This window comes from Musa acuminata, chromosome BXJ3-8 (genome assembly GCF_036884655.1).
Source record: "Musa acuminata AAA Group cultivar baxijiao chromosome BXJ3-8, Cavendish_Baxijiao_AAA, whole genome shotgun sequence".
Classification (NCBI taxonomy): Eukaryota; Viridiplantae; Streptophyta; class Magnoliopsida; order Zingiberales; family Musaceae; genus Musa; species Musa acuminata.
Genome location: NC_088356.1, coordinates 2234852 through 2259328, shown reverse-complemented (window position 1 = coordinate 2259328; position 24477 = coordinate 2234852). Strand labels below are relative to the sequence as shown.

Below are 24477 nucleotides of genomic sequence, written 5' to 3'. Positions count from 1 at the left end.
TCGGCATCATGACGTAGATTTATAACCGTTCATTCTAACACTAACACCATCGCTCTAATATCTGCAATCAGGACATGAGTTACTTTTATTTTCGAGATCACATAATGATTAAAATTTATCTTTTAGATTATTTTCCTATAGAAAATTGTACATATATATCCTCGTAATTTGGAAATGAAATAATATATTTACCATAATAAATTTTGATAAAAGCATATGTACACCTCCAAATATTATAATCATCCATATCTGCTAGCGTTGTTGATGCCCATCCAAAATGTCCAGATTGATTGATCATTTATAACCATGATTAGCATTGGCTTGTTTGAGTTAAATAAATATATAACTCTAATGCGTTTCTGAAGTAAAATAGTGTAATTTACAGTTTCATAACTTAAGTTTTAGGCTTTTGAGGTATATATATATATATATATATATATATATATATATATATATATATATATATATATATATATATATATATATATATATATATATATATATATATATATATATATATATATATATATATATGAGAGAGAGAGAAAATATGCGAAATTTTTTAGCTTATATAAACGATGCCTTGTTGTCCCCGACAACCGTAAGGACTTATAAACGACGCCTCTACAATCATCACTTTCTGACGATACACTGTAAGGAACAATATGAATGACTATACACACGAATAAGCTGCAAGAAGATATACGACCAAGCCTCGTCGTCCATTGATCCCCTTCCACTAGTCGCTCAAGTATAAAAGTCGATCCTCAAGGTTCGAACAGGGGATCAGACATGAGACTTTCACTATTTATACTCTCTTGAAACTAACTTTATTATCATAGAGGTCCGGTCAAAAAATCTCCTATGACATTGATTGTTTGTGCAGGTTCCCAGCAAAGCCAAGGCACACCTCGGTTCGTCTCCAGAACCTCGATAAGACTAGCACCCCCTTGGTCTGACTCGGAATCTATATCAAACATTCAACCACCATCATAGGATTAGGACATTTCCTGACTCCTATCACATTACACAATCACCACTTAGGCTATCAGCATGAGCTTGTGCCTTCGGGACAGAATCAAATCATATCGATTTCCGATAGATCGACGATATCAAGACTATATCATATTTCACCAAATCCTCTCGTGATAGTATCGGTGGTTAGTGATGATTTAGACACCCTCGAGATCAGGATTCAAGCCAATCATCATGTGTTTGATTGTGAGGACCACCATGGAGCCTGTCACCAGGAACAGCACATCGTGATTTATTGTTTCTGGTGTTAAAGCCTGTGGTGGTCACCTGCCATTTGTTTTAGTGGTCTCATGCATCCTTCTCCCCCCACCAGATCTTCTTTGTGGTCTCATATGTTTTAGATTTTGGCTCTGATGACCTGAAGGCCACATTCATTATTCACATCCTCCTTCTTCTTCTTGCTCTTCCATCACCAACTTTGAAGAAATCAGGTGGTTGTGTGTTTGTGCTCTTCATAGTTATCAACAGTTTAATTCACTGCTCTTTAAGTTTTCAAGTCTGTGGTGGTCACCGGGCCATATGTTTTGGTGGTCTCATGCATCTCTTCCTCTGCCATATCTTCAGATCTTTCTTCTTCTTCTTCTTCCATTGCTAACTCTGAAGAAAATAACTTGTTGTGTGTGCTGTTCAGAGTCTTCAACAGTTGAAAGTGCCAAATATTGAAAACAATGAACACTTTTATATAGATCCTGTCACCAAGACATGTTTGTTTTTAGTATTCAAGTCTGTGGTGGTCACCAGCCATCTGTTTTATGGTCTCATACATCTCTGCCTCTGCCAGATCTGTTTATGGGGAATCATGTGTATCTGCATCTGCCAGATCTTCTTAGAACAAGAGGGAAATAAAAAAGTATGTTTCTGTTTAGATCTTGCTCTGATGAACTGTAGGCCACATTGCTCCCATCTTTCTTCTTCTTCATCTTCTTCTTCCATTACTAATTCCAAAGAAAATAGGTGGCTATGTGTGCTTTCTATAGTTTTCAACAGTTGAAAGCACCAAATGTTCGAGTAACTTAATCAACAAACCAAGAAAGAAAAAATTGGAAACAATGAACATCTACATTGACTTTGTCACCAGAAACAGCATCTTGTCATTGACTTGAAACCTGAGGTGGTCAGCAGCCATATGTTTTTGTGGCCTCTTGCATCTCTCTTCCACTGCCAGATTATGGTAGAGCAAGGAACAAAAATAAAACAAAAAATGGACTCAAATAATCGTAGTATGTTAGGAGGAATAGAAGAGTTTTAAAATCTAAATGAAAACACATAGATCAATAAACTAAAAAAAGTGTATATTAAAAAAGTTATCGTAAGATTAACAGTATTCGATAAATTCATGCTTATATTCATGGAGAAAATTCATATTCTTTAATTTATAAGATTAATATACCTCTCGTATTAATCTAAATAATGTTTTTCTCAATTCATTAAATAGTTTCAATTTATAGAAAACTCTTCTAATTAATTCATAATTTATAGAATTATGAATTATAGGAATTATGAATTATAAATTTTAAAATATAAAAGAAAACACATAGATCAAAAAACTAAAAAAAAGTATATTAAAAAAGTTATCGTAAGATTAACATTATTCGATAAATTCATGCTTATATTCATGGAGAAAATTCATATTCTTTAATTTATAAGATTAATATACTTCTCGTATTAATCTAAATAATGTTTTTCTCGATTCATTAAAGAGTATATTTATAGGAACAAATCAAAATTTATTAAAGAGTTTCGATTTAACTAAAACTCTTCTAATTAGTTCAAATATAATTAGAATTCTTAAAAATACTTGTCAATATTAAACGACAATTAGATATCAAATATTGTTTATCCTAATAGTCTTTTTATTTTTGCCTATCAGAGGTGAAGAAAATTGAAGTGTATACATTTGTTTAGGTAGCAGTTTGAAGAATCCGAAGTCTGACCATAGAACGAAGCAAGTGAGAAGGATAGTATTGGAACGTGGAAGACTCTCCTCCCTTTCGTATGGCACACACAAAGTCACCACAACAAAAAGAATAATCAAAGCATTGATCTGTTTATTTTTAGTATATTTATTGATCGATCCTTATCTTTTTTTTAATATGATATTATATTATATTTCTGTTATAATTATTATAACCGAATCAGAGATCCATCTAATAAAATTTTAGATCAACGACATGCAAATCACAAAGGAGATTGTTAAATAACAAGTTCTGATTGTATTAGGCTGTAAATGTTTTTCTTAATTTTCTAGCTCATAGGATCCTACCCTAACCCACCAAGATCACATGTCTTTTATAAAAGAAAAGCAAGAATGACTTGTCATATACTTAGGGTATCATCTAGTATGTCTTATTTTTGTACTTGTTTGTAGGGTCACAATAAAAAACCTATGTGATAGGAAGTATTACATTTATTTGATTTGGTAAAAGGTTAGGTGGTCGACACTCCCTCGATCATCTCTTGCCAGCTCTATATCGCACGGGGCAATACGAATCGACACTGTGTTATAGGAGCCTGGACAAGTCGACTAGCATCGCAGGGGGTTGTACGGGGCAATCACCCCCATGAATGCACCGCAGAGGTATGAACGATCCTTGTAGCCATAGTTCCCTCTTATCGGTTCCATAGGTATAAAAACTAATTCTCGGAGCCTGAAAAGAGAATCGATTCTCAAAAATCATCGTCAAATATATAATTAGTTCCCTATCAACTAACTTAAGCATCGAAATGGTCGGATTGAAAATCTCATACAACGTCGACCTATTACGTAGAGTCCTGATGGAGATCGAATCTACTCTAATTTCACCTACGAATTGCTTTTGTCAGTCCTTGCTCAGCTTCAATCACTCCACCCCTCTCCCAGAATGACTCACCCGGATGATTTCACACCTTCGAAATAAGATCTAGCCATCCAATCGTGATGAAATTTTTTTCAACATCTAAAGAGTTGTTACGAGGAATTGCTCAAAAACTATCCATTTCTTTTATACGATTATATGTCCCAGAACCAATATTTATTTTGCAAGGATATAATTATGGCTTTAGTGCAGTTAATATGACATGCCATTAACCGTAAAAAAAAAAGAAGTATAAGAAGAGCATAATGTAAATTAATATCGTTCAAATAAATGATATCTAATGTTCTCTGATTCCTCATGATTTAATACGAGAATCAAACTAATTCTAAACCACACATCAAGATCAATTTTAAGTTTGGAGTTTATATATACAAGGCAAATTTTAGAAACAGATTAGTTATCATTACATTTTTTAGTATAGAATGCATACATGCACACACATCATAATGAGTTTTTAGAAGATATTAATGTAAATTATAATGACATACATGAAAAACTTCTAATTTTTAAAAGGATATATATATATATATATATATATATATATATATATATATATATATATATATATATATATATATATATATATATAAGTCAAATTAGAAGCCTATAATTATATCAATCAACAACTATAACAAGTATACAAAGAACATAGGATCCAACTCCAAATAATTATGGTTTCTATAATTTTTATATAATAAGAAGTTGTGATAATTGGTTTAGTACTTTGAAAAATTATTGGTGTTTATTCAAATGAGTATTTTGGCCCTTTTCAAAGCACATTATTTCCCCTGCTGTCATTTTACCAAAATAATAAAATAATAATTTAAATGAAAATGAAAATTTTATTATATAGCTAAAAATGTTAACAAGTTAAATAGGAAAAATTGGCAATTTAATACGACTAATTGATTTTTTTATAGTTCAAAAAAAGAAAAACCTCATATTTTCGTATATATTTTACCAAATAAAATTTCGTTTTTATTAATCACTTAAATAATTATTACGATTCATTGTGATTATTTAAATATAATAAATTAATAATTTAAGATGGCTACTCGACAACTTCAAATTTATCCTCAAAAATTCCAATCCAATCTTATGTCTTGTAAAAAAAAAAAAAAAAAAAAAAACCTCTAAAATTTTTAATATTTTTTCCGAATAAATTATCATTTAGTAATTATTTACATAATTAGTTAAAATAAAATGTTTGTTTAAAATGTCAAGAATGGCAACCGCTTATTTTTGTTCCGGAAATGCCCCTATGGTAGTGGAATTGCCGTGTGGAGAAAATAATGAGAGAGCGAGAGAGAGAGAGAGAGAGAGAGCGAGTTGGGGGGTTTCACCAGACCTCCCCCGTGGGGGCATATTCCGTGCGAGGATTCGCCTCTCCTTCCCTCCGTTAAACGCAAACCCTGCAAAGCAAACAGGAAAAGCCAGCACGCACCCTACGGATTGGTTTCTCGTGGTCCCCATCACTGGCGATTTCAGGTGGGTTCTTCCTCGCCGGTTCTTTTTCTAGGTTTGATTTGATTTGGTGGCCTCTACGTCCGCAGAAGCTCCGATTGAACATGGTTTGATGGGATTACTCTCTTGCCCTTCGTTTTCGTTGGGAGATTTGAGCCCATTTTACTCGGGCGGTGGTCTTTCTGCGGCATTTTACTCTTCTGAGCGAGGGATTTTTTGTCGAAAAGTTTGATCTTGTTCATGTCGTGATGGCAAAAGCCTCGTTTTTTTTATTTTTATTTTGTCGGAAATGTATGATTTTGGGGGCTCGCCATTGAGGCGATCCTAGATCTTGTAAGGGTTCTCCAATTTGGCGGTGGATTTGGAGTTCTAGACGTGCCTGCGTATGTTTCTTTCTACATTTCGATGTGTAATTCGTTTCCTGGATCTTGAGTATGTTTATTAATTGATAAACAACATGGACTTTCTTCCTTTTGGGAAGGCTTGTGCCATGTTTAAAATCTACTGCTGGATCTAGACTTAAGGACCATTAAATTTTGGTCTCAATTGTAGTCTGCACCTATTAGTTGTTTTGTTTTGTTGACCCTGGTGGCAAAAAGGTTTTACATGTTTATTACATGTAAAATATAAATACTGCTATATATTATTTTGCTGGCACTCGATGCATGACATAAATTTCAAGAATTACCATTTAGTTTCTGTTTTACTTTTGGGGTAGCAATTGTTTTACTTGTCAGTATAATGTAAAATGGCACATGTATAACTCTCATTTTTCTACAGAATATTCCTGCAATCTGATGGTATACAAATAATGCCTCAAGATCTTGTTGAACTGCATTTGCATCTCAAATTCATAGAGCATTTCATTATTTAGATTATGACACCTGACAACTGTTAGATCTTTTAAAAATTTTCGAAATTTTCACTATGTATATGTGCTTCCTTAATGCAAGTAACCGGTTACTTCCTTTTAAAAGATTAACATTCAATGATAGAATTGAATCAATGTATATATTTGGCAGGTTAATAAATAACTGTTGGGTATATATTTAAATGAGAAGAGAAACCAAAAGTCAGTTGGATCAGATAAACAGACATGATGTTCAAAGTGTGGGTTAATTGCATGCTGTGAAGTTTATGATGATGATGGCAATAATTTGAGGCTACTGCTTAATTTAGTTTCTAGTTTGCATATTAAAGCATTGTTGCCTTCCAAGATAAACACAAGTATTATTATTATTATTATTTGTTCTGTTTTATAGTGACATACTTGAGGTCTGCTCTTAAATACCAAATAAATCTTTGTGTGCTTTCCTTTTTAGATGTCAATAGGAAACCGTTCCATGTCATGGTGTTCATTTAATTTAGCTGACTGACGATGTACTGTCTTTATGAACTAATTAATTGAATATTTTCAGGAATCTTTACAGTACATTTTCCTTTTTCACTTCATGGTTGTTGGTGTAAATTGGGAGGAACATAACTTGATAGACTGATATACCAGCATCAGGATCAGGATCAGTTTATCGCTTTGTAAGCATGCAAGACATTTGACTACAACAACGACAATCTTCTATTGGAAAAAGACTATGGGCTTTGTGATAAGTGCATGACTAGCTTCTGCTGATGTGAACTGCTATTGTATAGTCAAAAATTGTTTGTATTTTGTTGGTTGACAATGTTCAGTCATCTGGCTCTTGGAAATTCTGCAATGTGTGCGAGCTGATTTTATGGTAATTTGTGACTTAGGCCGGCAAAATGGATTAGATTATTTAGAGAATAATAGCACTTCCTTGGAGAAGTGGACCTTGTAGAACTGCCTCAGCTCTCAAAGTAGTAAACGCTTGGAGCTACCATCAAACTGTTTTTGATTGAAACATACTGTCAGTTATATGGAGGGCTTGGTGCCTCATTCAGGCTCAGTGAGGCAGACATCTAATCGCAAGTTTTCTTCAAGCAGTTCTCAGAAAGATCTATGGTTTATCTGCAAACAAGGGTCTGTAGTTGAACTCGATTTAGCTTTGTTATCACTAAAGAAGAATGGTGGAAACATTGATGCGAGAAATGTATTTGGCCTCACTCCTCTTCATATAGCAACATGGAGGAATCATGTTCCTATTGTGAAGAGGCTTCTTGCTGCTGGTGCTGATCCTGATTCAAGGGTATGCTATTCAAACTTTTATTTGTTGCTTTGCCCAGATAAATATCATCGTTTGCTGACATGTTATGCATAGTGCTCTGACAGATTCAAAGATATTTCACCTCTTTGGTTTGCTCGATTTCTATGTTTCGTTCTATATTATTAGAAACTTTTGCATCTTTCTTGGACTATTATTAGATTTTATGATATGGTCAGATCTCTTGAGATAAGAATTACTTTCAGGATGGGGAGTCAGGATGGAGCAGTCTCCATAGGGCACTTCATTTTGGTCATCTTGCTGTGGCCAGCGTTCTTCTACAAGCCGGTGCATCTCTCACTTTGGAAGACTCTAAATGCCGTACTCCTGTTGATCTTCTTTCTGGACCTGTGTTTCTGGCCACAGGAAATGCATCTGATTCAGGTACCTCATTTCTATTGAACATTGGAACAACCGAGCTAAAATTTTCTTAACAATTATAATTACCTGCTATATGCTCATTTATAGTATTAAGTCTCAGGTAAATTGTCGAGTGCATATTGTTGATTACTTAATCTCAACTTTTTGTGTTGGATTTTGTTACATTGTCATTTGCCGGGTGAGTACATGCCTTTCTCTTGGTTGTTCAAACTGAATATACTATTTGGATCATATTTTTAATTTCTTATTTCTGTTTCTCTGTCATTTTAGTTGCAACAGAAGTCTTCAGTTGGGGTAGTGGGACAAACTATCAGCTGGGAACAGGCAACGCTCATATTCAGAAGTTGCCATGCAAAGTTGATGCACTCCAGAGCTCTTGTATTAAGATAATTGCTGCTTCAAAGTTTCATAGTGTAGCTGTTGGTTCTGATGGGCAACTTTATACTTGGGGATATGGAAGGGGTGGTCGGTTGGGCCATCCAGATTTTGATGTTCACAGGTATATGGTTTCTGTCTAATTTGGTCTCTTCTGAATGTCATGTAAATAGGAGCAGTCAGTGTTCCTTTTTTATTTTTAAGGGTTGGGAGGTGCCTATAGGATTCAAGGGCTGAACACTATCAATAATCTTCACGAAGTTCAAGTGGACGTCAGTTTATATTGTTCATTGGATGTTTAATTCAGAGGCCACAGGGTGTACATGACAGTAACTTGTTCTACTCCAGATAGCAAGTCATATAGCAATTAAATGTCTGAATTGTCTGTTATAGAAAAGCAGATGGCAAATATTAATTACCTTGTAATGATAAATATATACTGCAAACCCCGATCATGGGAATATTCAGAAATAAAGTATAAGCAAGTTGGAAAAGGGCTCAAGTCTATTAATTATTTTGAATAAACAAACCATTCCACAAGTGATTGTTTTTTTTTTCTTGAAAGAAACAATATTTCACATTATAAATAAAATAGAATAATTATCTGCAAATGCTATGCACTATATTTTTTTAACCTGAATATTTGTCTTTTTCTAAGTATTTGCTTGTTTCTCTAGCCACTTTATGTTGTATCTTGTATTCACTTGTATAAGCAATTAAATTAGTCATCTTATAGGTGATTGCTAGAAAGCATCACCTTGTTGGGATACATAAATATAATAATTTGCAGCCTTAATTAATCAAGTTTATACATTTTATTTACTTTTTGTTCTTTAAAAAATGTTCTGAAATTTTTTGTCACTGGAAAAGTTTTCTGCTTGTCAAATTTCAGGTATTTTCTATTGGAACACCAATTATTATGACAAGAGTGGAAATGTATGGTTTGAGGAAGGAAAAATGTAAACTATTTGTGTTATTTTCTTTCTTTTTTCTTTTTCTAGGGTTGGGGTGGGTTGTCCTTAGTTGTTGCATGCTCTCTCTAGTTAAACTTTAGGAAACAATTAATTGATTTATTTTCAAGCATATAGCAAAGCTGAATAATTTGTGCTGATGGAGCTTTTTGTGTCGTAAATCTTTGGGGGTTGCTGGTTGAGCTAGTAATTGAATTTTCATGGTAGTTGGATGGTGCTGATAGTGTCTTAATGGAATCCATCTTTATGCTATTTTTATGTGGTGTAACAGTGCAGTGTCTTTTCTGGTCCTATAACAAGTGCACTCCTGTAATGGCTTTCATGCTTTGTTGTTTTTTGCAGTGGTCAAGCTGCTGTGATCACGCCTCGGCAGGTGATATTGGGCTTGGGTACTCGTCGAGTCAAGATTGTGGCAGCAGCCAAGCATCATACAGTAATTGCTACAGAGAGTGGAGAGGTTTTTACTTGGGGATCAAATAGAGGTACATTGTTCTGCATCTTTTTTCTGCTGATAAACATGTTTATTCTGTTCTCAGGTATAGATAGGCCATTGGATTATGCAGCAGTTCTGTTTCTTTTCAGCCATCATATTCTCCAAATTATATTTTTTACTCCCATCTATTCATGACTCGTGAGCTAATACCATTAGGTCATGACATTTAGGTTTGAAAATGATTCCTTATTTGTTGTGGTATAAATATTGCATGCAGAGGGTCAGCTTGGCTATACTTCTGTTGATACACAACCCACACCGAGGAGGGTGAGTTCCCTTAAAGTAAAAGTCATTGCTGTTGCTGCTGGAAACAAGCACTCTGCTGCAGTTGCTGAGTCTGGTGAAGTTTTTACATGGGGATGCAACAAGGAAGGTCAGCTTGGTTATGGTACCTCCAATTCAGTCTCAAATTCCATACCAAGAATGGTTGAGTACTTGAAGGGGAAAGTCTTCAGAGGAGTTTCTGCAGCCAAGTATCATACAATAGTTTTAGGAGCTGATGGTGAGGTAAATATCCACCCATATAAGTGGAAAGATGGATTGTTGGTACAAATTTTATTTTCTAAAACAAGTTTTAACAATAATAAATCAAGTTAGCATTCCCCTAAAGGGAAATAGTGAAGAATCATGATCAAGAGCACTAACAAATATTGTCGGAAGCAAGTAAAATAACTTGAAATAAATTTAGTGGTTTTCAAGCAGTTCAATGTATTTTCTTCACCAGCTGGTTCACACTTTACACTGCTTGTCAGCCTTTAAATGGTATGATGGTGATCATGCTTCATGCAGGTTACATGTTTATCCTCTCTGACTTGCCAATGCTTATTTATTGTTGAATTTATACATGCAGTTCATTGGTTTCTGCTAATCAATGCCTGCTATTGACTTCTTTGATGCCATGGGACCCAGTCTTATAGGTTTCTTAGCCTCATAAATTGAGACTTTCATGTCCTGCCTCTTATCCTGTTGGTCCACCTTGACACTATACCAATTCCTAACAGTATAATTAAAAAGCTTCATATTGCTTCACCTCTAGTTTCATCTTGAATGGCGGTTCCTTGATTTTGGAGTTTGGTTGATGTCTTGTGATTTCAACTTGCACTGAGCTTAGTTTATGTGTTCTTTAAAACTTTGATAGGTATTTACTTGGGGCCATCGCCTTGTCACCCCAAAACGTGTTGTTGTTAGCAGAAATATTAAAAAAAGTGGAAATACACCCCTTAAGTTTCATCGAATGGAGCGGCTTCATGTTATTTCAGTTGCAGCCGGAGTGGTTCATAGCACAGCCCTTACTGATGATGGTGCCCTATTTTATTGGGTTTCCTCAGATCCTGACTTAAGATGCCAGCAGGTTTGTTACTGTTAACATATCCTTGGATTTAAGAAGTCAAGATACGGAAATGACTCCAACGAGTTCATGATATTTTGGTTGTTTATATGTGGTCTTTTTTCTTTTTTCTTTTTTTTCTTTTCTGACCTTTCCTTCTTTTACATCTAGCTCTATTCAATATGTGGAACGAATATCATTAGCATTTCAGCAGGTAAGTATTGGACTGCTGCTGTTACAACAACTGGAGACGTATATATGTGGGATGGGAAGAAATATAAGGATGGGACTCCAATTCCTGCTCGCTTACATGGCATTAAGCGAGCTACTTCAGTGTGTGTTGGTGAAACTCATTTGCTGGCTCTTTGTGCTCTTTATCATCCTAGTTATCCTCTCAGATCAGAGGCCTCTGTTGTTGAACAATTATCAGATGTCAATGCTGAAGTGGAGGAATTAGATTATGATAATTCTTTCAGTGACATCGAAATTGATACCAGCCCTAAGACCATTAAAAATGATGTTGGTAGCAAGGATATACCAAGCCTGAAAAGCCTATGTGAGAAAGCTGCAGCAGAGTTGCTGTTGGAGCCAAGGAATGCTATTCAACTATTGGAAATCGCTGATTCTCTAGAGGCTGATAATCTTAGAAAGCACTGTGAGGTATTTTCTTTTATTTTCTCATCCAAAGTTGAACTAGGAATCACTTTTTCCTTTACTTTGTCAGAGAAACCTAACAATTAGGAGTCATGCAGGAATTAGCTATACACAATCTTGATTATATTTTCACAGTCTCGGCATCAGCAATTGCAAGTGCCTCACCTGAAGTTCTGGCCAAGCTTGAGAAACTTCTCGATGCAAGATCTTCGGAACCCTGGAGTTATCGTCGCCTTCCCACACCAACTGCTACTTTCCCTGCCATCATTAACAGTGATGAGGAGGACATTGAGAAAGGACATTTTAGGCTTAGAGATAATTCTGACAATGTACTCACAAAGCAAGAGAGCTCCAGAGTTGACTGTTTTGTGCAAACTGATTTGATTACTGACCAAACTGTCTTCAAACAAGTCAGAGCTCTTAAGAAAAAATTGCAGCAAATAGAGATCCTTGAGGCTAAGCAGTTGAATGGGCATCATCTTGATGACCAACAAATTGCAAAGATTCAAACCAGGTCTTCACTCGAATGTGCACTTAACGAGCTAGGCTTCCCCCTTGAAACAGAATCTACACTATTGTCTTCTGGCTTGTCTGATGGAAAGGGGAATAAGAAGGCTGAAATTTCTAGGAAACAAAGGAGGAAACCTAAACAGAAGGCAACACAATCTGAAGTTTTATCTGTAAATAGTGAAATATTTGAGGAGCAGAATTCTGTTAAGGGTTTTCCAGATATCAAAACTCTTGAAGTTGCTGAAAATATGGTAATCTTATGAATTCTTTGTGTTCTACCTTTATATTAATCTTATTAGTTTCTTGTATTATTTATTGCACATTCTGTTGAACCTGAAAGGGGAATCCACTAAAATAATTGGCCATAATGTTTTAGATGTTTCTTAGAGAGAGTTATCATCTATGAACTCTTTTCTTTTCATATATGCTTTGTGATTCTTCTCTCTGGGTTAACTCCAACTATCAGCTTTCATGCACCTTAAAATATGTTGTTTTGGAAACGATTAATGGTTAAGTATAGGCTTAGAGTTTGGATACTCTGTAGTTCTCCTTTTGTTGCATATGCATCTGCTGAATGTATCTAACTGCACCATTTCGGGCTGGATTTTGATTGTCATAGTTGCTGGATGTTTCCACTCCTAGATTTGACCATTTGTCAGTCTGGAAATCACAATCACAGGTGGGAGGGTTTTGGTAGACCCTATGATGCAGTCCCTGATACACCAGATATAGGAGTTCTCGTAGACTGCTTGGACTGAATTGACTTGCATGTCAGTTATTAGCATCTTTTTTTTATTGTGGCTTGAACCTTGTTACAAACAAAATCATAGGAGAAAGACATTTTAATGTTATTTTGAATTTTAATTTATTAGTTAAATACTCAATTTTTTAATTAAGTGTAATAGGTGGGTTCCATGTTTTGTACAGTGCACCATTATATATGTGTTTTAGAATGTTAAGATTTTATACCTCAGTTCTAATAATGTTGAATTATTTTTCTGACAAATTGTCTGTATAACAGGAAAACACTGCTGTGGATGTCAATGCCATCACTAGAAGCATAACCATGGAAGATTCCTCTTCTAAAAACGAGAAAGCAATTTCTTTATCCCATACTAATAAGACTTCCCATTTAACCACGTCAAAGAAAAAGAACAGGAAAGGTGGCCTGTCGATGTTTCTGAGTGGTGCTCTTGATGATGCCCCCAGACATGCCCCTCTACCAATGCCAAAAAATGAGGGACCAGCGTGGGGTGGTGCTAAATTTACACACACTTCTCTTCGTGATATTCAGAATGAACAGAGCAAAACAAAAGAAATAATTCCTATGAGGTCGAAAGGTAGGTGTGAAGATCCAACAGATCCTGCAAATAGTGGAAAGGTTCGTTTAGGTTCATTCCTGCCAAACATATCAAGCCCAATAGTTATAGTCCCAGCAGAAGGAGTTGCTGGACCTGACGGTGAAAAGAGCACACCTCCTTGGTCATCTTCAGGAACTTCACCTGGTCTGAACCGGCCATCATTAAGGGATATACAGTTGCAGCAGGTATGGGACATAATCAAAGTAATTTTGCAGATTATTACCATCTTAATATATGCCAACTACGACTCTGGGCTATTTATATTGACTATTGACTTGATTGTGGTAACCTGGTTTTGGGTTGTCATTTATAATATATAATTTTTACATATTGTCAGTCACTAGATATTTTTTGGAAGTGATTTAGTATGTTATATCACTCAAAACAGTTGTACAAATTTGTAGTCTTAAGAGTTACTAGTCTAAGCTTTTGGTGTAGCATCGTCAGTCCCTTGCTCATTGCAAATTAAGAGGTTGAAATTCTCTTCTCTACCTACACATTGTCTGCTGGATTGTTTCTGGTACATGTTTTGACATTGCTGATACAATTTGGACTTTCAGTCTATACGGTGCTCGACTCATTTTTGATGACTGATATTGAGCCTTTGTTTATCAATGTTGGTAGTTATACTTTTTCCTTTTTCTTTCTCCTTAACCATAGCATTGCATTGTCCATTTTTCTACCTTCTGAAAATAATAAATATCATGTTAACAGGAGAAAAGACAGGTGAACATCTCACACAGCCCTAAAACCAAAATATCAGGCTTCTCAGTATCTTCAATAGGCTCACCGTCGGAGGCTGGTGGCCCTAAGGACTCCGTTCCAAACCGCTGGTTCAAGCCTGAGACTGATGCTCCATCATCCATCCGCTCGATCCAGATTGAAGAGAGGGCAATGAAGGACCTTAAGCGCTTCTACAGTAGTGTCAAACTGGTGAAACCTCACCATTAACCATTGTGATCAGTAAGAGCTTTTATGTTCTTCCTTCTTTCTAGGTAGACTTGTAAATGTGGCTGTACAGATGCTGTAACTTCTTTTCCTTCGCAATCTATCCTCATTTTTATCAATTCTGCTGCCTGCAAGTATTTTTGTATTTTGGTTTTAGATTGCACTGGTGCATGCTTATTAACATATATGGGTTTTGTAACAACTGGATCCAGGTGACAAGTAAATAAAACAGCTGGAGAATTGCATTATCCGTGTTAAAGTTTTAATTCCTCCATTTACTTCAGTAATGTTGTAACAATTTCATAACTTCACCATCTTAAAAAAATATAAGCTGTTGTTATGCACAGCATGTTTGAGTTTTCTCTCCAATTGGCCTCTGGTGCATACCGGTAATTCTGATGGGGTTATCGATCATATTTAATTGTTAAAGATATCTATGGTTGTGTGTTTATTGTGTTTAGATATTTGCTTTATTTTTTATAAGTGAATTTTGATATATCATAATTTATAAGTTTCAAATCTTTAATTTGTTCATTTAAAATAAAAAAAGCTACCCTTTTCCACACAAGTTGTTTAGATATATCAGTAATTAGTATTACATGAAAAATCCTGAAAGTTCGATAGGGTTTAAAATTTAAAATTGTATTTTGATTTTGATTCAAATTTCCATGCATCAAAATTGATGTAATAATAACAAAAAGCATTAGGTCTTTGAGGAGCAGTGTGTCCACAGCATGTGTGTGGTTGGGTGCCGCTCTCACGTTGGCGCGCATTTGATTTCAATTCGAAACCCTCGTTTAATCTCCCGCCATTGGTATGGTTAAGATTTAACCCCGTCGGTTGGTTTCAAATCCCATCCTTGGTTCCGAGTTGGGGTTTCTTGTCCGGTAGATCGCCCGATTCGTCTGGAGCTCCTCCGTCGAAGATGAATGACCTTCTCATGGTAATTGATCTCTTCTTTTGATTGTGTGTGTTTTCTGGTGACGATTTATGGATCTCTTCTTTTCGCTGTCGAGAGATTTGAGGGTGAGGAAGATTGGGGATTCGAAGAGGATACGAGCGGGGAACTGATAAGATAGGTGGATGCGATCTGTATGAGAGACATTCTTGTGGTAATTGACCGTCTTGGAAGAGGTCGGCGGCTTTGTGCTGAGCAATGTCAAATGGGTAGAAGTCTTCGTCTTTGACGAACGGAGGAGTGCGATGTTAGAAACTTTGAGAAAGCTAAATTAAGATTCCAGGGAAGAACAGGGACGTCGGAATAGTTCTGCTCATGGCAGTCTTGATCTTCGAGGAGTGTGCCGAGAGCATGCGAGCAAATCGAGAAAGCTAAACTCCGATTCGATGGAAAAACAAGCAGAATCCGACGTTGACGTCCGGTCACTACACATTGAGATCCTCCCAATTCCCGCATCATCGAGAGTCTTGTTCGGCTCACCGTCTCATGAAGGCCCTTCCATTGGCAGTGGAGGATAGGAGTGCAAACCGAGCAACGCATGTTCTACGAGGAAAACGGCAAGATGCTGCTACCACTGGGGTTACATCTCTCTCTTCTCTTCCCTCTCTGTGATGCCATTGGGTATCAGCAACTGGTAACTTTCGTGATCACCAATCTGTTCTGTCCACCAAAGTTGCAATTGGCTTTATGATGTTTTGATCTGCGGTGCTCTTGTTAAAATTACATGCTTTAAATCTGATAATGAGAACAGACTATAAAGAGCATATGAAATTTGCAAATGCATTCAATACTCTGATAACATTTCGTAGAATACAGATGTGGATCTCATTCATCGACATCTAATGGCTTGAAATACTTTCCATCTATGAGATATGTTCCGATCGCCAGGCGGACCGCCCATACGTCTTTCGGCTTCCTCGCTATGATTCTGCAGTACAAGTAAGAAGAAGTAACTTGTTTATTTCCAGATCTACTTTCATTCTACTAGTAATAACCTTTTTCACGCAGATGCGAGCTGAAATCAACAATTTTACATTGCATAAAGTAGCCAAATAAACTGTTCTGAGCTTCATTAAATTTTGGTGGATGCCTACGAATTTGATGCTATGTTCTCTTTCCTTGTATTTCCATCTCTTAAATTGCACATAACTATGCTTTGGCTCATTATTTTGTGCTACTTTTACATCCATAACGCAGAGATTAACTTCTGCCACTAGTTTTGCATCGTCGACTAGCTTAGTTACAGGATTCAACTTTGAGACCAACTCCTCCTACCTGCCGACATCGCCCTGCTTGACCAGCCCGGCGTTGATCCGAAGCGAAGACATGGCAGTGGCTGTCTTGAGCGTCGGCGGGGCCTCAACGACGACGATGGGAGAGCCGATGCTCAGATCGCTCTTCCCGCCGCTCGTCTCGTTCCGCGAGTCTCCTTGACATCGAGGGAGCGAAACCGGTGCTTTAGATGGTTGTAGGAGTCGAAGAGGGCAGGAAGGGAGCCTGGGAGACCACCCAGCACCAAGAAGTGTTTTCATGGTGGTGGTTGCGGAGTGACCGATAAGGCGGAGGAAGACGCGTTTGTGTGTGGTTATAGAAGCAGGTCATCACTACCACACCGGTTGATGGGGGACCATATTGAATTAACGACAACCTTGTTCGGGTGTTAAGGTATTCTTTAGTCGGGTTTAGATTGAGTTTGGATAGAATGATTTAGTGTCTAAGTAGATGCTGAGTTTTGGATTTGGATAGGTAGTCAGCGGATGGTTGTTAAACGGTAATGATATTGGTCATATTGCATCCATTTTAACCGGGTTTGGATAAGCTTTTATCGGGTTTAGAATGGATTTACATAGAAAAATAGGTACTCAGATTGTGTTCCCCCAAACCAAGACAGTTAGTTAGGTTTCGGTTTGGGTTTGGGTTCCTTGTAGGAAACTAGATGGATATGATATGAGATATGTTAATATGCTCTAAGATTGATTAAAGCTCAAATGGTATAATTTAAAGATCATCCATCAACATCATCTCAGATGATATAATTAAAAGAAAAATATTATATAATCATCTGATCTGTTTCTGTTAAATATATGGATATTTGGTTGCCGGTCAAACTCAGGATACGCTAATATAATCTTGCATATTTCAATAATTAAGACAGCTTGCATATAAGAAATGTGTGTAAGTTTTAGTAATAAAATTACATATCTAATCGGAAAACATGTGCGTCATAGAATTACAAAAAGTTAACTGCAAGACCTTCTAACTCATTCCATGAGTGCCATAGAAAAGAAATGCCATCACCCGGAGCGATAAGCATCCTAAGAGTAAAGGAAAATTATCATGTTGTTCATTCTCAAAAGAAATGGATGCCTAGGCGGTTGCTGCCGGACGATGCTAGATGCACCATTCCTCTGTCAATGAAGCACTTCCGGTTGTTTGTCACTGTACATTATGGCCGCTTTCAAGAAGAGCATCTGCTGCTGTATCCAAATCATTGGGGAAGAAGACCCTACAAGAAACAAGCACAGTAAAGAAGAGAACTCTAGAGAAGTATTATTCTTTTCCTAGAAAGAAGAAAGAACATGGTGCAAATGAAGTCAGATTTACAAAGGAATTTCTTAAGTCCAATTTGTAACCAATCGACCAAACACTGATTAATAATTTGGTAGGAAAATTTGGTACTCCTTCATAGATAGAGTTTAAATTAAACTGTATGAACATTATCCTTTACGGCTAGCACAAAACACTCGGACAAACATCTGACTCAACAGAGCACATGAACCCTAGATAGCAAAAAGATTGGCCTAACATGATAATTTTACAAGAACTGGGTAAAAACTCTGAACTTTCAGATAATTAGCGCGAGATAAAAAAAGAATGTGATCTTTACAAGGAATAGCAGTAATGGAAGACCTCAAAACATATTGTATTGTGTAGTTCTTTCTCTTTGCTCTGGTAGAATTTTTCTTTAGATTTAAGGTCAGCTTGAGACATTCTCAAGAATAAAAATTACCTGCATGTGTTGTGGTACAAAATTTTGCCCAGGTGCTCTAAATCACCAATGCCTCTAGAGCCAGCTACAACTTCAAGGACTTGCCTGGCAAGCAAAGATTCATTATTTTTATATCAGGTGCTCAAATAAACGAGAAGAAAGTTCATACCAAAGACATGATGCCATACTTATAGCATAGTTCTTTCAATACGATAATTAGCACCCGCTGAAGAATATACTAGCTACAATATGACGGTTCAAACAGACTATGACTTTCCTGATTTGCATAAAAAGAAACTGAAACTACAAATGGCTTGGAAGACAGGTATCCCAAAGGTCAACTAAGCAAAAATGACCAAGGTTCCACCATAATGAGTTTAACTAATTGATTTTCAATTTCCTATAAAACTACTTGATCTCTGTGTTTTATTCTCAAGTATTAGGTTAACCTTTTTCTCTCCAAGAAATGTATGTTTGAGACCTCAACTTATAAGTCTTACCAGAACATGCCTCTAAATAACCGACACTAAAATTGCAGTAAGAAGATTCAAGACAGACTCAATTTCCCACAAGGATCATGAAATTTCTGGTGGGTAGCATCAAGGACTCCAGTTAAGTGATGAATAAAGGGATGTCTCTGGGAGTAGCATATCAGGCAAACAATTGAACACAGGTGGGACTCTCATGCCATGATTGAATATGATCGATTAGCCAGAATTAAAGTGCAAAATCTAGCAAGCTAGTATAGATCTTCTGAGACATCGAGCCACGACATCATAGGCATCTCTGTTGGAAAAATTGTAGGAACTTCTGTTCTACAAGTACAAAAACACTAAGAAAGACAAAGATTATAATGTTCCACAGTTCAGAAGGGATTTAGATTAAGACAATGTCAGCACTACATGTTCTGTAACTAAGAAAGGATTTAGATATGTCTTAAAAATTAGAAAGCGTCACTAAAAATCAGATCATTAAACTGAATTCATGGCCTTATGAGAACCGTTAAAAGAAATTAAATGATGGCATAACAAAATAAAGTAAATCTCAATTACCTAACAAAACAAGGCTCATTGCGACCTTTTACTGTAGAGTCATGATCATACTTTTCTTTTTTCTTAGAAGGCCAATCTGATTTAACAAATTGCCTTCCAGCATGAGTAGTCCTGATTTCACAGTACGGTGAGTCTGTCTCTATCATCATCCTCTCAACAGGAATGCCCCTTAAAACATCAAGATTGTCATGTGTCTTCAGAGAGCAGCCATTAATGCCTATGATCAACAGCAAGAACAGATAAAGGAACTTATCGCTTACGAAAAACATGATTATATTTGAGACTGACTTTTGACCTTAATCCAAATCATGTCCAAGATAAGAATAATACTTAGCTACAAAATATGCAAATATAAGTAATGAGAAAGGACACCTTTAAACTACAAAACAAGAAATATAAACATATCAGATGATCATGCAATGTGTATGAATATAGAGCTAGGAGGCTACTAAAAGAGTAAAGTCAGATCTACTGCCTTTAAAAGATCAATGAGAGAAGAAAATTTTCAAAATAGAACCACTGGGTTATTAGATGGCCTCTACAGACATGTTGAAGTATGTAACAGTGCTAAAACTCAGACTCATTGTAGTGGTAGATAGAATCGTCACCTATAAAAAGATTTTCAAATGACAAGAGCCTGTCACGATCTTCTGCACTTCCAGTAAACGAATGAGCAACCCCAGAAATGAACCTGTCAAGCAAACAGATATAACCATGTACGGCCATCTCAATCACTAGAGTGCCTAAGATGGCAAAGTTATTAAAAGGGATCAAACAATTGAGTGAGTTTTTATATCCTTCTTTCACTGTATATTACAGAAATATAAATAATTAAGCATTAAAACATGTAACTACTCAATTTAGCATGAACTGCACAGATCTTTCTTTTCATTGCTCTTTTGTTTTCCCCATTTTCTACACTCTGCTTTTTGCCTTGTTCTTTTTTGTTATTAGAATATTCTATTTTTGTGTAAATGTTTCATTTAACATTTTTTTATCATTAAATGTTATTATCTTGTTTTTTGATCATATGTTCCTTTGTTTAACAACGTTGAGATTGTGATTTCATGGCTATTAGCTAGTTCTATCCTCTAGTAAAAGTGCATAATCTTTTACATTCAAAAGGAAGGCACAATAACTTTACTAATTGGTAAACAGTTTATTAAGGACTATGCCTCATTAGTTTTTTTTTTTTTTTTTCTCGTGAAAAGAGAAGGTTCCTGCCTATATGGGGCCTAGGGAGAGAACATACTCCATCTTACCCTTGCAAGCAAAGAAACTTTTTCCATTATTTCAACCCTAATTACATGGATTGCAAAGGGTTCATCGACACATTCTTGTCAGTCTTGTTTAAACTTTTATATAACTAAAAATTGTCTGACCTGATTTAGTCATTTACTTGAAGTTACAACGACTATGTGCAGATAAATAAAAAGTAAAAATAAATATAAAAGATACAAGCTTAAGATAATCAATTTGCAGTTTAAGCAACCTTTCCTTATTTTGAGCGAGAATGTCACAGAAGTCTTCAGCAGCAGCACGCATATGCAGAAACATAGGCAGTTTGACAGCTTCTGCCAGTTCGAATTGCTTCTCGAAGTACCTAGTTGGAAACATTCGATGCATTACTAGCGTACAAAAGTGAAGACGCAATAAGCATCTATCTTGCAAACATTGTACATCAATGATTGAGAATGCTTGTATATGTAACTATCTGTGGTATATGTCTGTATTGCATGTGTCCTATCCATACATGGTCTTTTGGCAAAATGGAGGCATAAACATGCCTGCAAACTTCAGAGACAGAGAGAGAGAGAGAGAGAGAGAGAGAGAGAGAGAGAGAATGATTTTAATTTAGACACCTTCGAGCATATCAATTAGTAATTAAGGGCAAAAGTGAACACATATTATAGGCTCAAATTCAACAATCTATTTCGCATTGGACTGTTATTGGATGCCCACTTTTGTGGTTACCAGAGACTTGAATATCAAATCTACCTGAAACTAAAGCAGTTATATCCCACATTTCGATCATTTCATAGCATAAACTTCTGTGATAGAGACATGGCATCCATAACTTTGTTGTAGATGTTAAAGATCACAGAAATGTGAACTAAAATATGTAAATGAACATATGCATGTCTTCTTCAGTGCTTGTTATATGTATTTCACAAGTAAATCTGCAAAATGGTCCATTAAATTTTCAGCATACTTCTTTTGTATATCAGCAGGGCAAAACTGAAGCCGGTCATAGTCCAGTCCACATTCTCCAATTGCCACCACCTAGATACAGTTAAGTCTTCAGAAACAAATAGAAAAACGGGTTTATTTTAAGATTGACGTATAACTGTAGGATAATGGTGCGACATTGATAATCCAAAAACTAGTAGCAAACAGTTTCTGTGACATATCATGTATTGTCAAGTGTTGAAGTTCAGCTGAGTAATATAAGCATTTTATCCATTTCATTGGGAGAAAGAAGATGATGTTTCCTATCCTCCTACTAGATATCTACAATCAGTGAAACAGCAAGAAAATATGCTTTTAAAAGGTCATAACTCAGTGCTGGTCTACAATGTCTTCTCCTGCCATGGAGCAACTATGTTGCCAAGTATCCTATAACTTTTCTGAATTGACCTATCTAAACATTGTAAACAAGAGGAACGTATAGAGAATATACAAGGAGAGCAAGCAGTCAGATTGCTATTTAACAGCATCTCATTTCATAACAATTAAATTCATAACAGAGACAGCAAAAGATATAACAGAAATATGTCCTGCCACTAACAATGTCATGTTATTTTGAGGCCTACCTTCCCTTTCTGAATACCCTCCCGAGCTAATGACACAAGCGCCTGGAAATGTTGCTCTGGATCCCCACTCTCTTCAAATTCCTGAGTAACAAAATACCTGGTCACTCAATCAAAGATCCAAAAAAATATCACCGACAGGTGGTAACTCTTCTACTGATGCAGTGAAGCAGATTGGCCACCTTGCATCTAGTAGGATGAACCCCAACCGTGCAGAAGAGCCGTCCTGGACATTATGAACATTACATCAAACACCTAATGAGCAAGCACATAGCTGAACTAAATAACGCAGGAGTCAGAGCAGGTGACACTGAACCAACCATCGGTTTCTGCGATGGCGAGGGCTTCCTTGGATTCCTGAAGAGAACCTCCTGTGACCTATACCCAAAAGTCAAATGAGGAATATATACATACATATGAGGAGCCAAAGCAGCAGAAACAGTAGTTACGATGATACGGTCGACGCCGGCGCTCCACGCCCGAGCAAGTACGGCGGGGATGTCGGCGGCATGGCACTGCCGGCCATTGTAGATCCCCTTGAACATGTAATCTGCAGGGCACTCAACAAGGTTTAGGATGAAGGAACAAAAGGTATGACCTTTATTGCGCTGATGATGGGAGGTGAACCTGTGAAGTTGACGGCGATGTCTGTGTTGGATGTCGGTCGATCGGGAAGGCAGGAACAGAAAGGCGTTAGTAGAAATTGGAGGAGGAAAAGGATCGATCGAGTGAGATAGAAGGGAGAGTGGCGACGAGCACTTGCCTATCATTCGGACTGTCGAAGACATGGTGATGTTCGACTCGAAGTTGAGGAAGAATCAGCAAACAATGGAAGCCGCGAGGGATGCGATGACGGGTTACGGACTTTCTCAGCTCTTGTGGTGGCTAAGCGTATATATAAATTCGCCGCTCGGAATGACAAATTTTGACAAGTATATATATATATATATATATATATATATATATATATATATATATATATATATATATATATATATATATATATATATATATATGATAATTAAAAAACTTTAACTTTCTTAATTTCTCATTTAGTATAGTTTGAAAAGAGCATGTTTGGTTGCATAAAAAAGGTCATTTTACCATATCGCACCTCTATCGGCATTTGGTTGTGCCTCCATTTGTGCCAACCTTAGTCATACTTTTACCCCCTTTCATCTCGTGTTTGATTGTCTTATCATTATCGCTTATCAACTCATCGACCTCTATCGTCATTGCTAGCCATGAGAGCGAGCTACCCCCCTTCTTCTTTGCCTTGGCCAATAGCGAAGAGGGGGTGCGAGGAGGTTGTATGGCCCTCGTCGGACCCTCGATCCTATTTCATAGGTCATTCGTTCTGATGGAGCGAACTCTTTTTACATGGTGCTAAAGTCAAAAGGAGCTTTGAGACACATATACCTTATTGCGGAGAAGCAATTGATAAATGGACTCAAGTGACAAACTTATATAGATGAAGTTGGAGTCATAAGACTTTATCATGAGGTAACAGGACACAAAGTTGGGTACTCTTGATAAATATATCATAATGCTACTATTCAAGTTACTACAAAAGAAGTTATGCATAATGAAAATTATGCTCGGGTTAAGGGTCGTGGATCAAGATAATGACACACTAATTTTAGCAAGGTCAGTGGACTTCAAGAGTTACTAGGTGTCGGATTATCCTAGAGCTATGGTTCGTCCATGTGTGTTCCAAGAGCGAGCAGACGATAATCAATTGCCAAAAGATCGAATACAATAAGAGATGGTAAAGGCCCTATAATGTGCTAGTAGAGGCCATACATGAAGAGATCATAATCTGATTTCATCCCACAAAAGACAATAGTGTAATGGAGATATAATCAGAGATGACATAGTACAATGGATTATGGTGGAACAGTTCGAAATAATGCAATACATATGAAATAAGTCTCGTAAGGGACTTGATCATGCGAAGATATGATTGAGAGCTACTAGTAACTCCATTTTGAAAAACAACATGATAATAAAAAGGGTTATATATTCAAGAAGTAAATGTCATGGTATCGTAGAGACATATCTCTCGTGTATGTATCAAATGTTATATAAATAAAAGTCATAGTCATCAACATATATGA

General features: G+C 36.4%; 3 protein-coding genes across 4 annotated transcripts; 1 reads left to right on the top strand and 2 right to left on the bottom strand.

Annotated features, from left to right (window-relative positions):
* The first annotated feature begins 5193 nt into the window (after positions 1–5193).
* On the top strand, positions 5194–14670 carry LOC103993975 (uncharacterized). Of its 2 annotated transcripts, none has more exons than XM_009414224.3 (11): positions 5194–5378; positions 6773–7516; positions 7738–7915; positions 8183–8411; positions 9601–9740; positions 9969–10258; positions 10890–11102; positions 11250–11738; positions 11831–12493; positions 13264–13788; positions 14318–14670. In XM_009414224.3, exons 2-11 carry the CDS (start codon positions 7247–7249, stop codon positions 14552–14554), a joined length of 3234 nt encoding a protein of 1077 aa, XP_009412499.2. In that variant the 5' UTR covers positions 5194–5378; positions 6773–7246; the 3' UTR covers positions 14555–14670. The 2 variants fall into 2 exon arrangements, with proteins under 2 accessions (XP_009412499.2, XP_018686211.2); XM_018830666.2 differs by lacking the exon at positions 5194–5378 and adding an exon at positions 5449–5737.
* A 1603-nt stretch (positions 14671–16273) lies between these two features.
* Positions 16274–17078, bottom strand: LOC103993976 (protein CHLORORESPIRATORY REDUCTION 42, chloroplastic). The gene is made up of 2 exons (XM_009414225.3): positions 16785–17078; positions 16274–16437 (listed from the first exon to the last, which is right to left on the bottom strand). Exons 1-2 carry the CDS (start codon positions 17039–17041, stop codon positions 16335–16337), a joined length of 360 nt encoding a protein of 119 aa, XP_009412500.1. The 5' UTR covers positions 17042–17078; the 3' UTR covers positions 16274–16334.
* A 594-nt stretch (positions 17079–17672) lies between these two features.
* On the bottom strand, positions 17673–23262 carry LOC135645196 (uncharacterized). The gene is made up of 12 exons (XM_065163351.1): positions 23124–23262; positions 22988–23008; positions 22810–22910; positions 22681–22738; positions 22543–22586; positions 22364–22444; positions 21763–21833; positions 21043–21153; positions 20159–20241; positions 19551–19767; positions 18520–18603; positions 17673–18015 (listed from the first exon to the last, which is right to left on the bottom strand). The coding sequence occupies exons 1-12, from the start codon at positions 23146–23148 to the stop codon at positions 17946–17948; spliced, it is 966 nt and encodes a 321-aa protein (XP_065019423.1). The 5' UTR covers positions 23149–23262; the 3' UTR covers positions 17673–17945.
* Positions 23263–24477: the final 1215 nt, after the last annotated feature.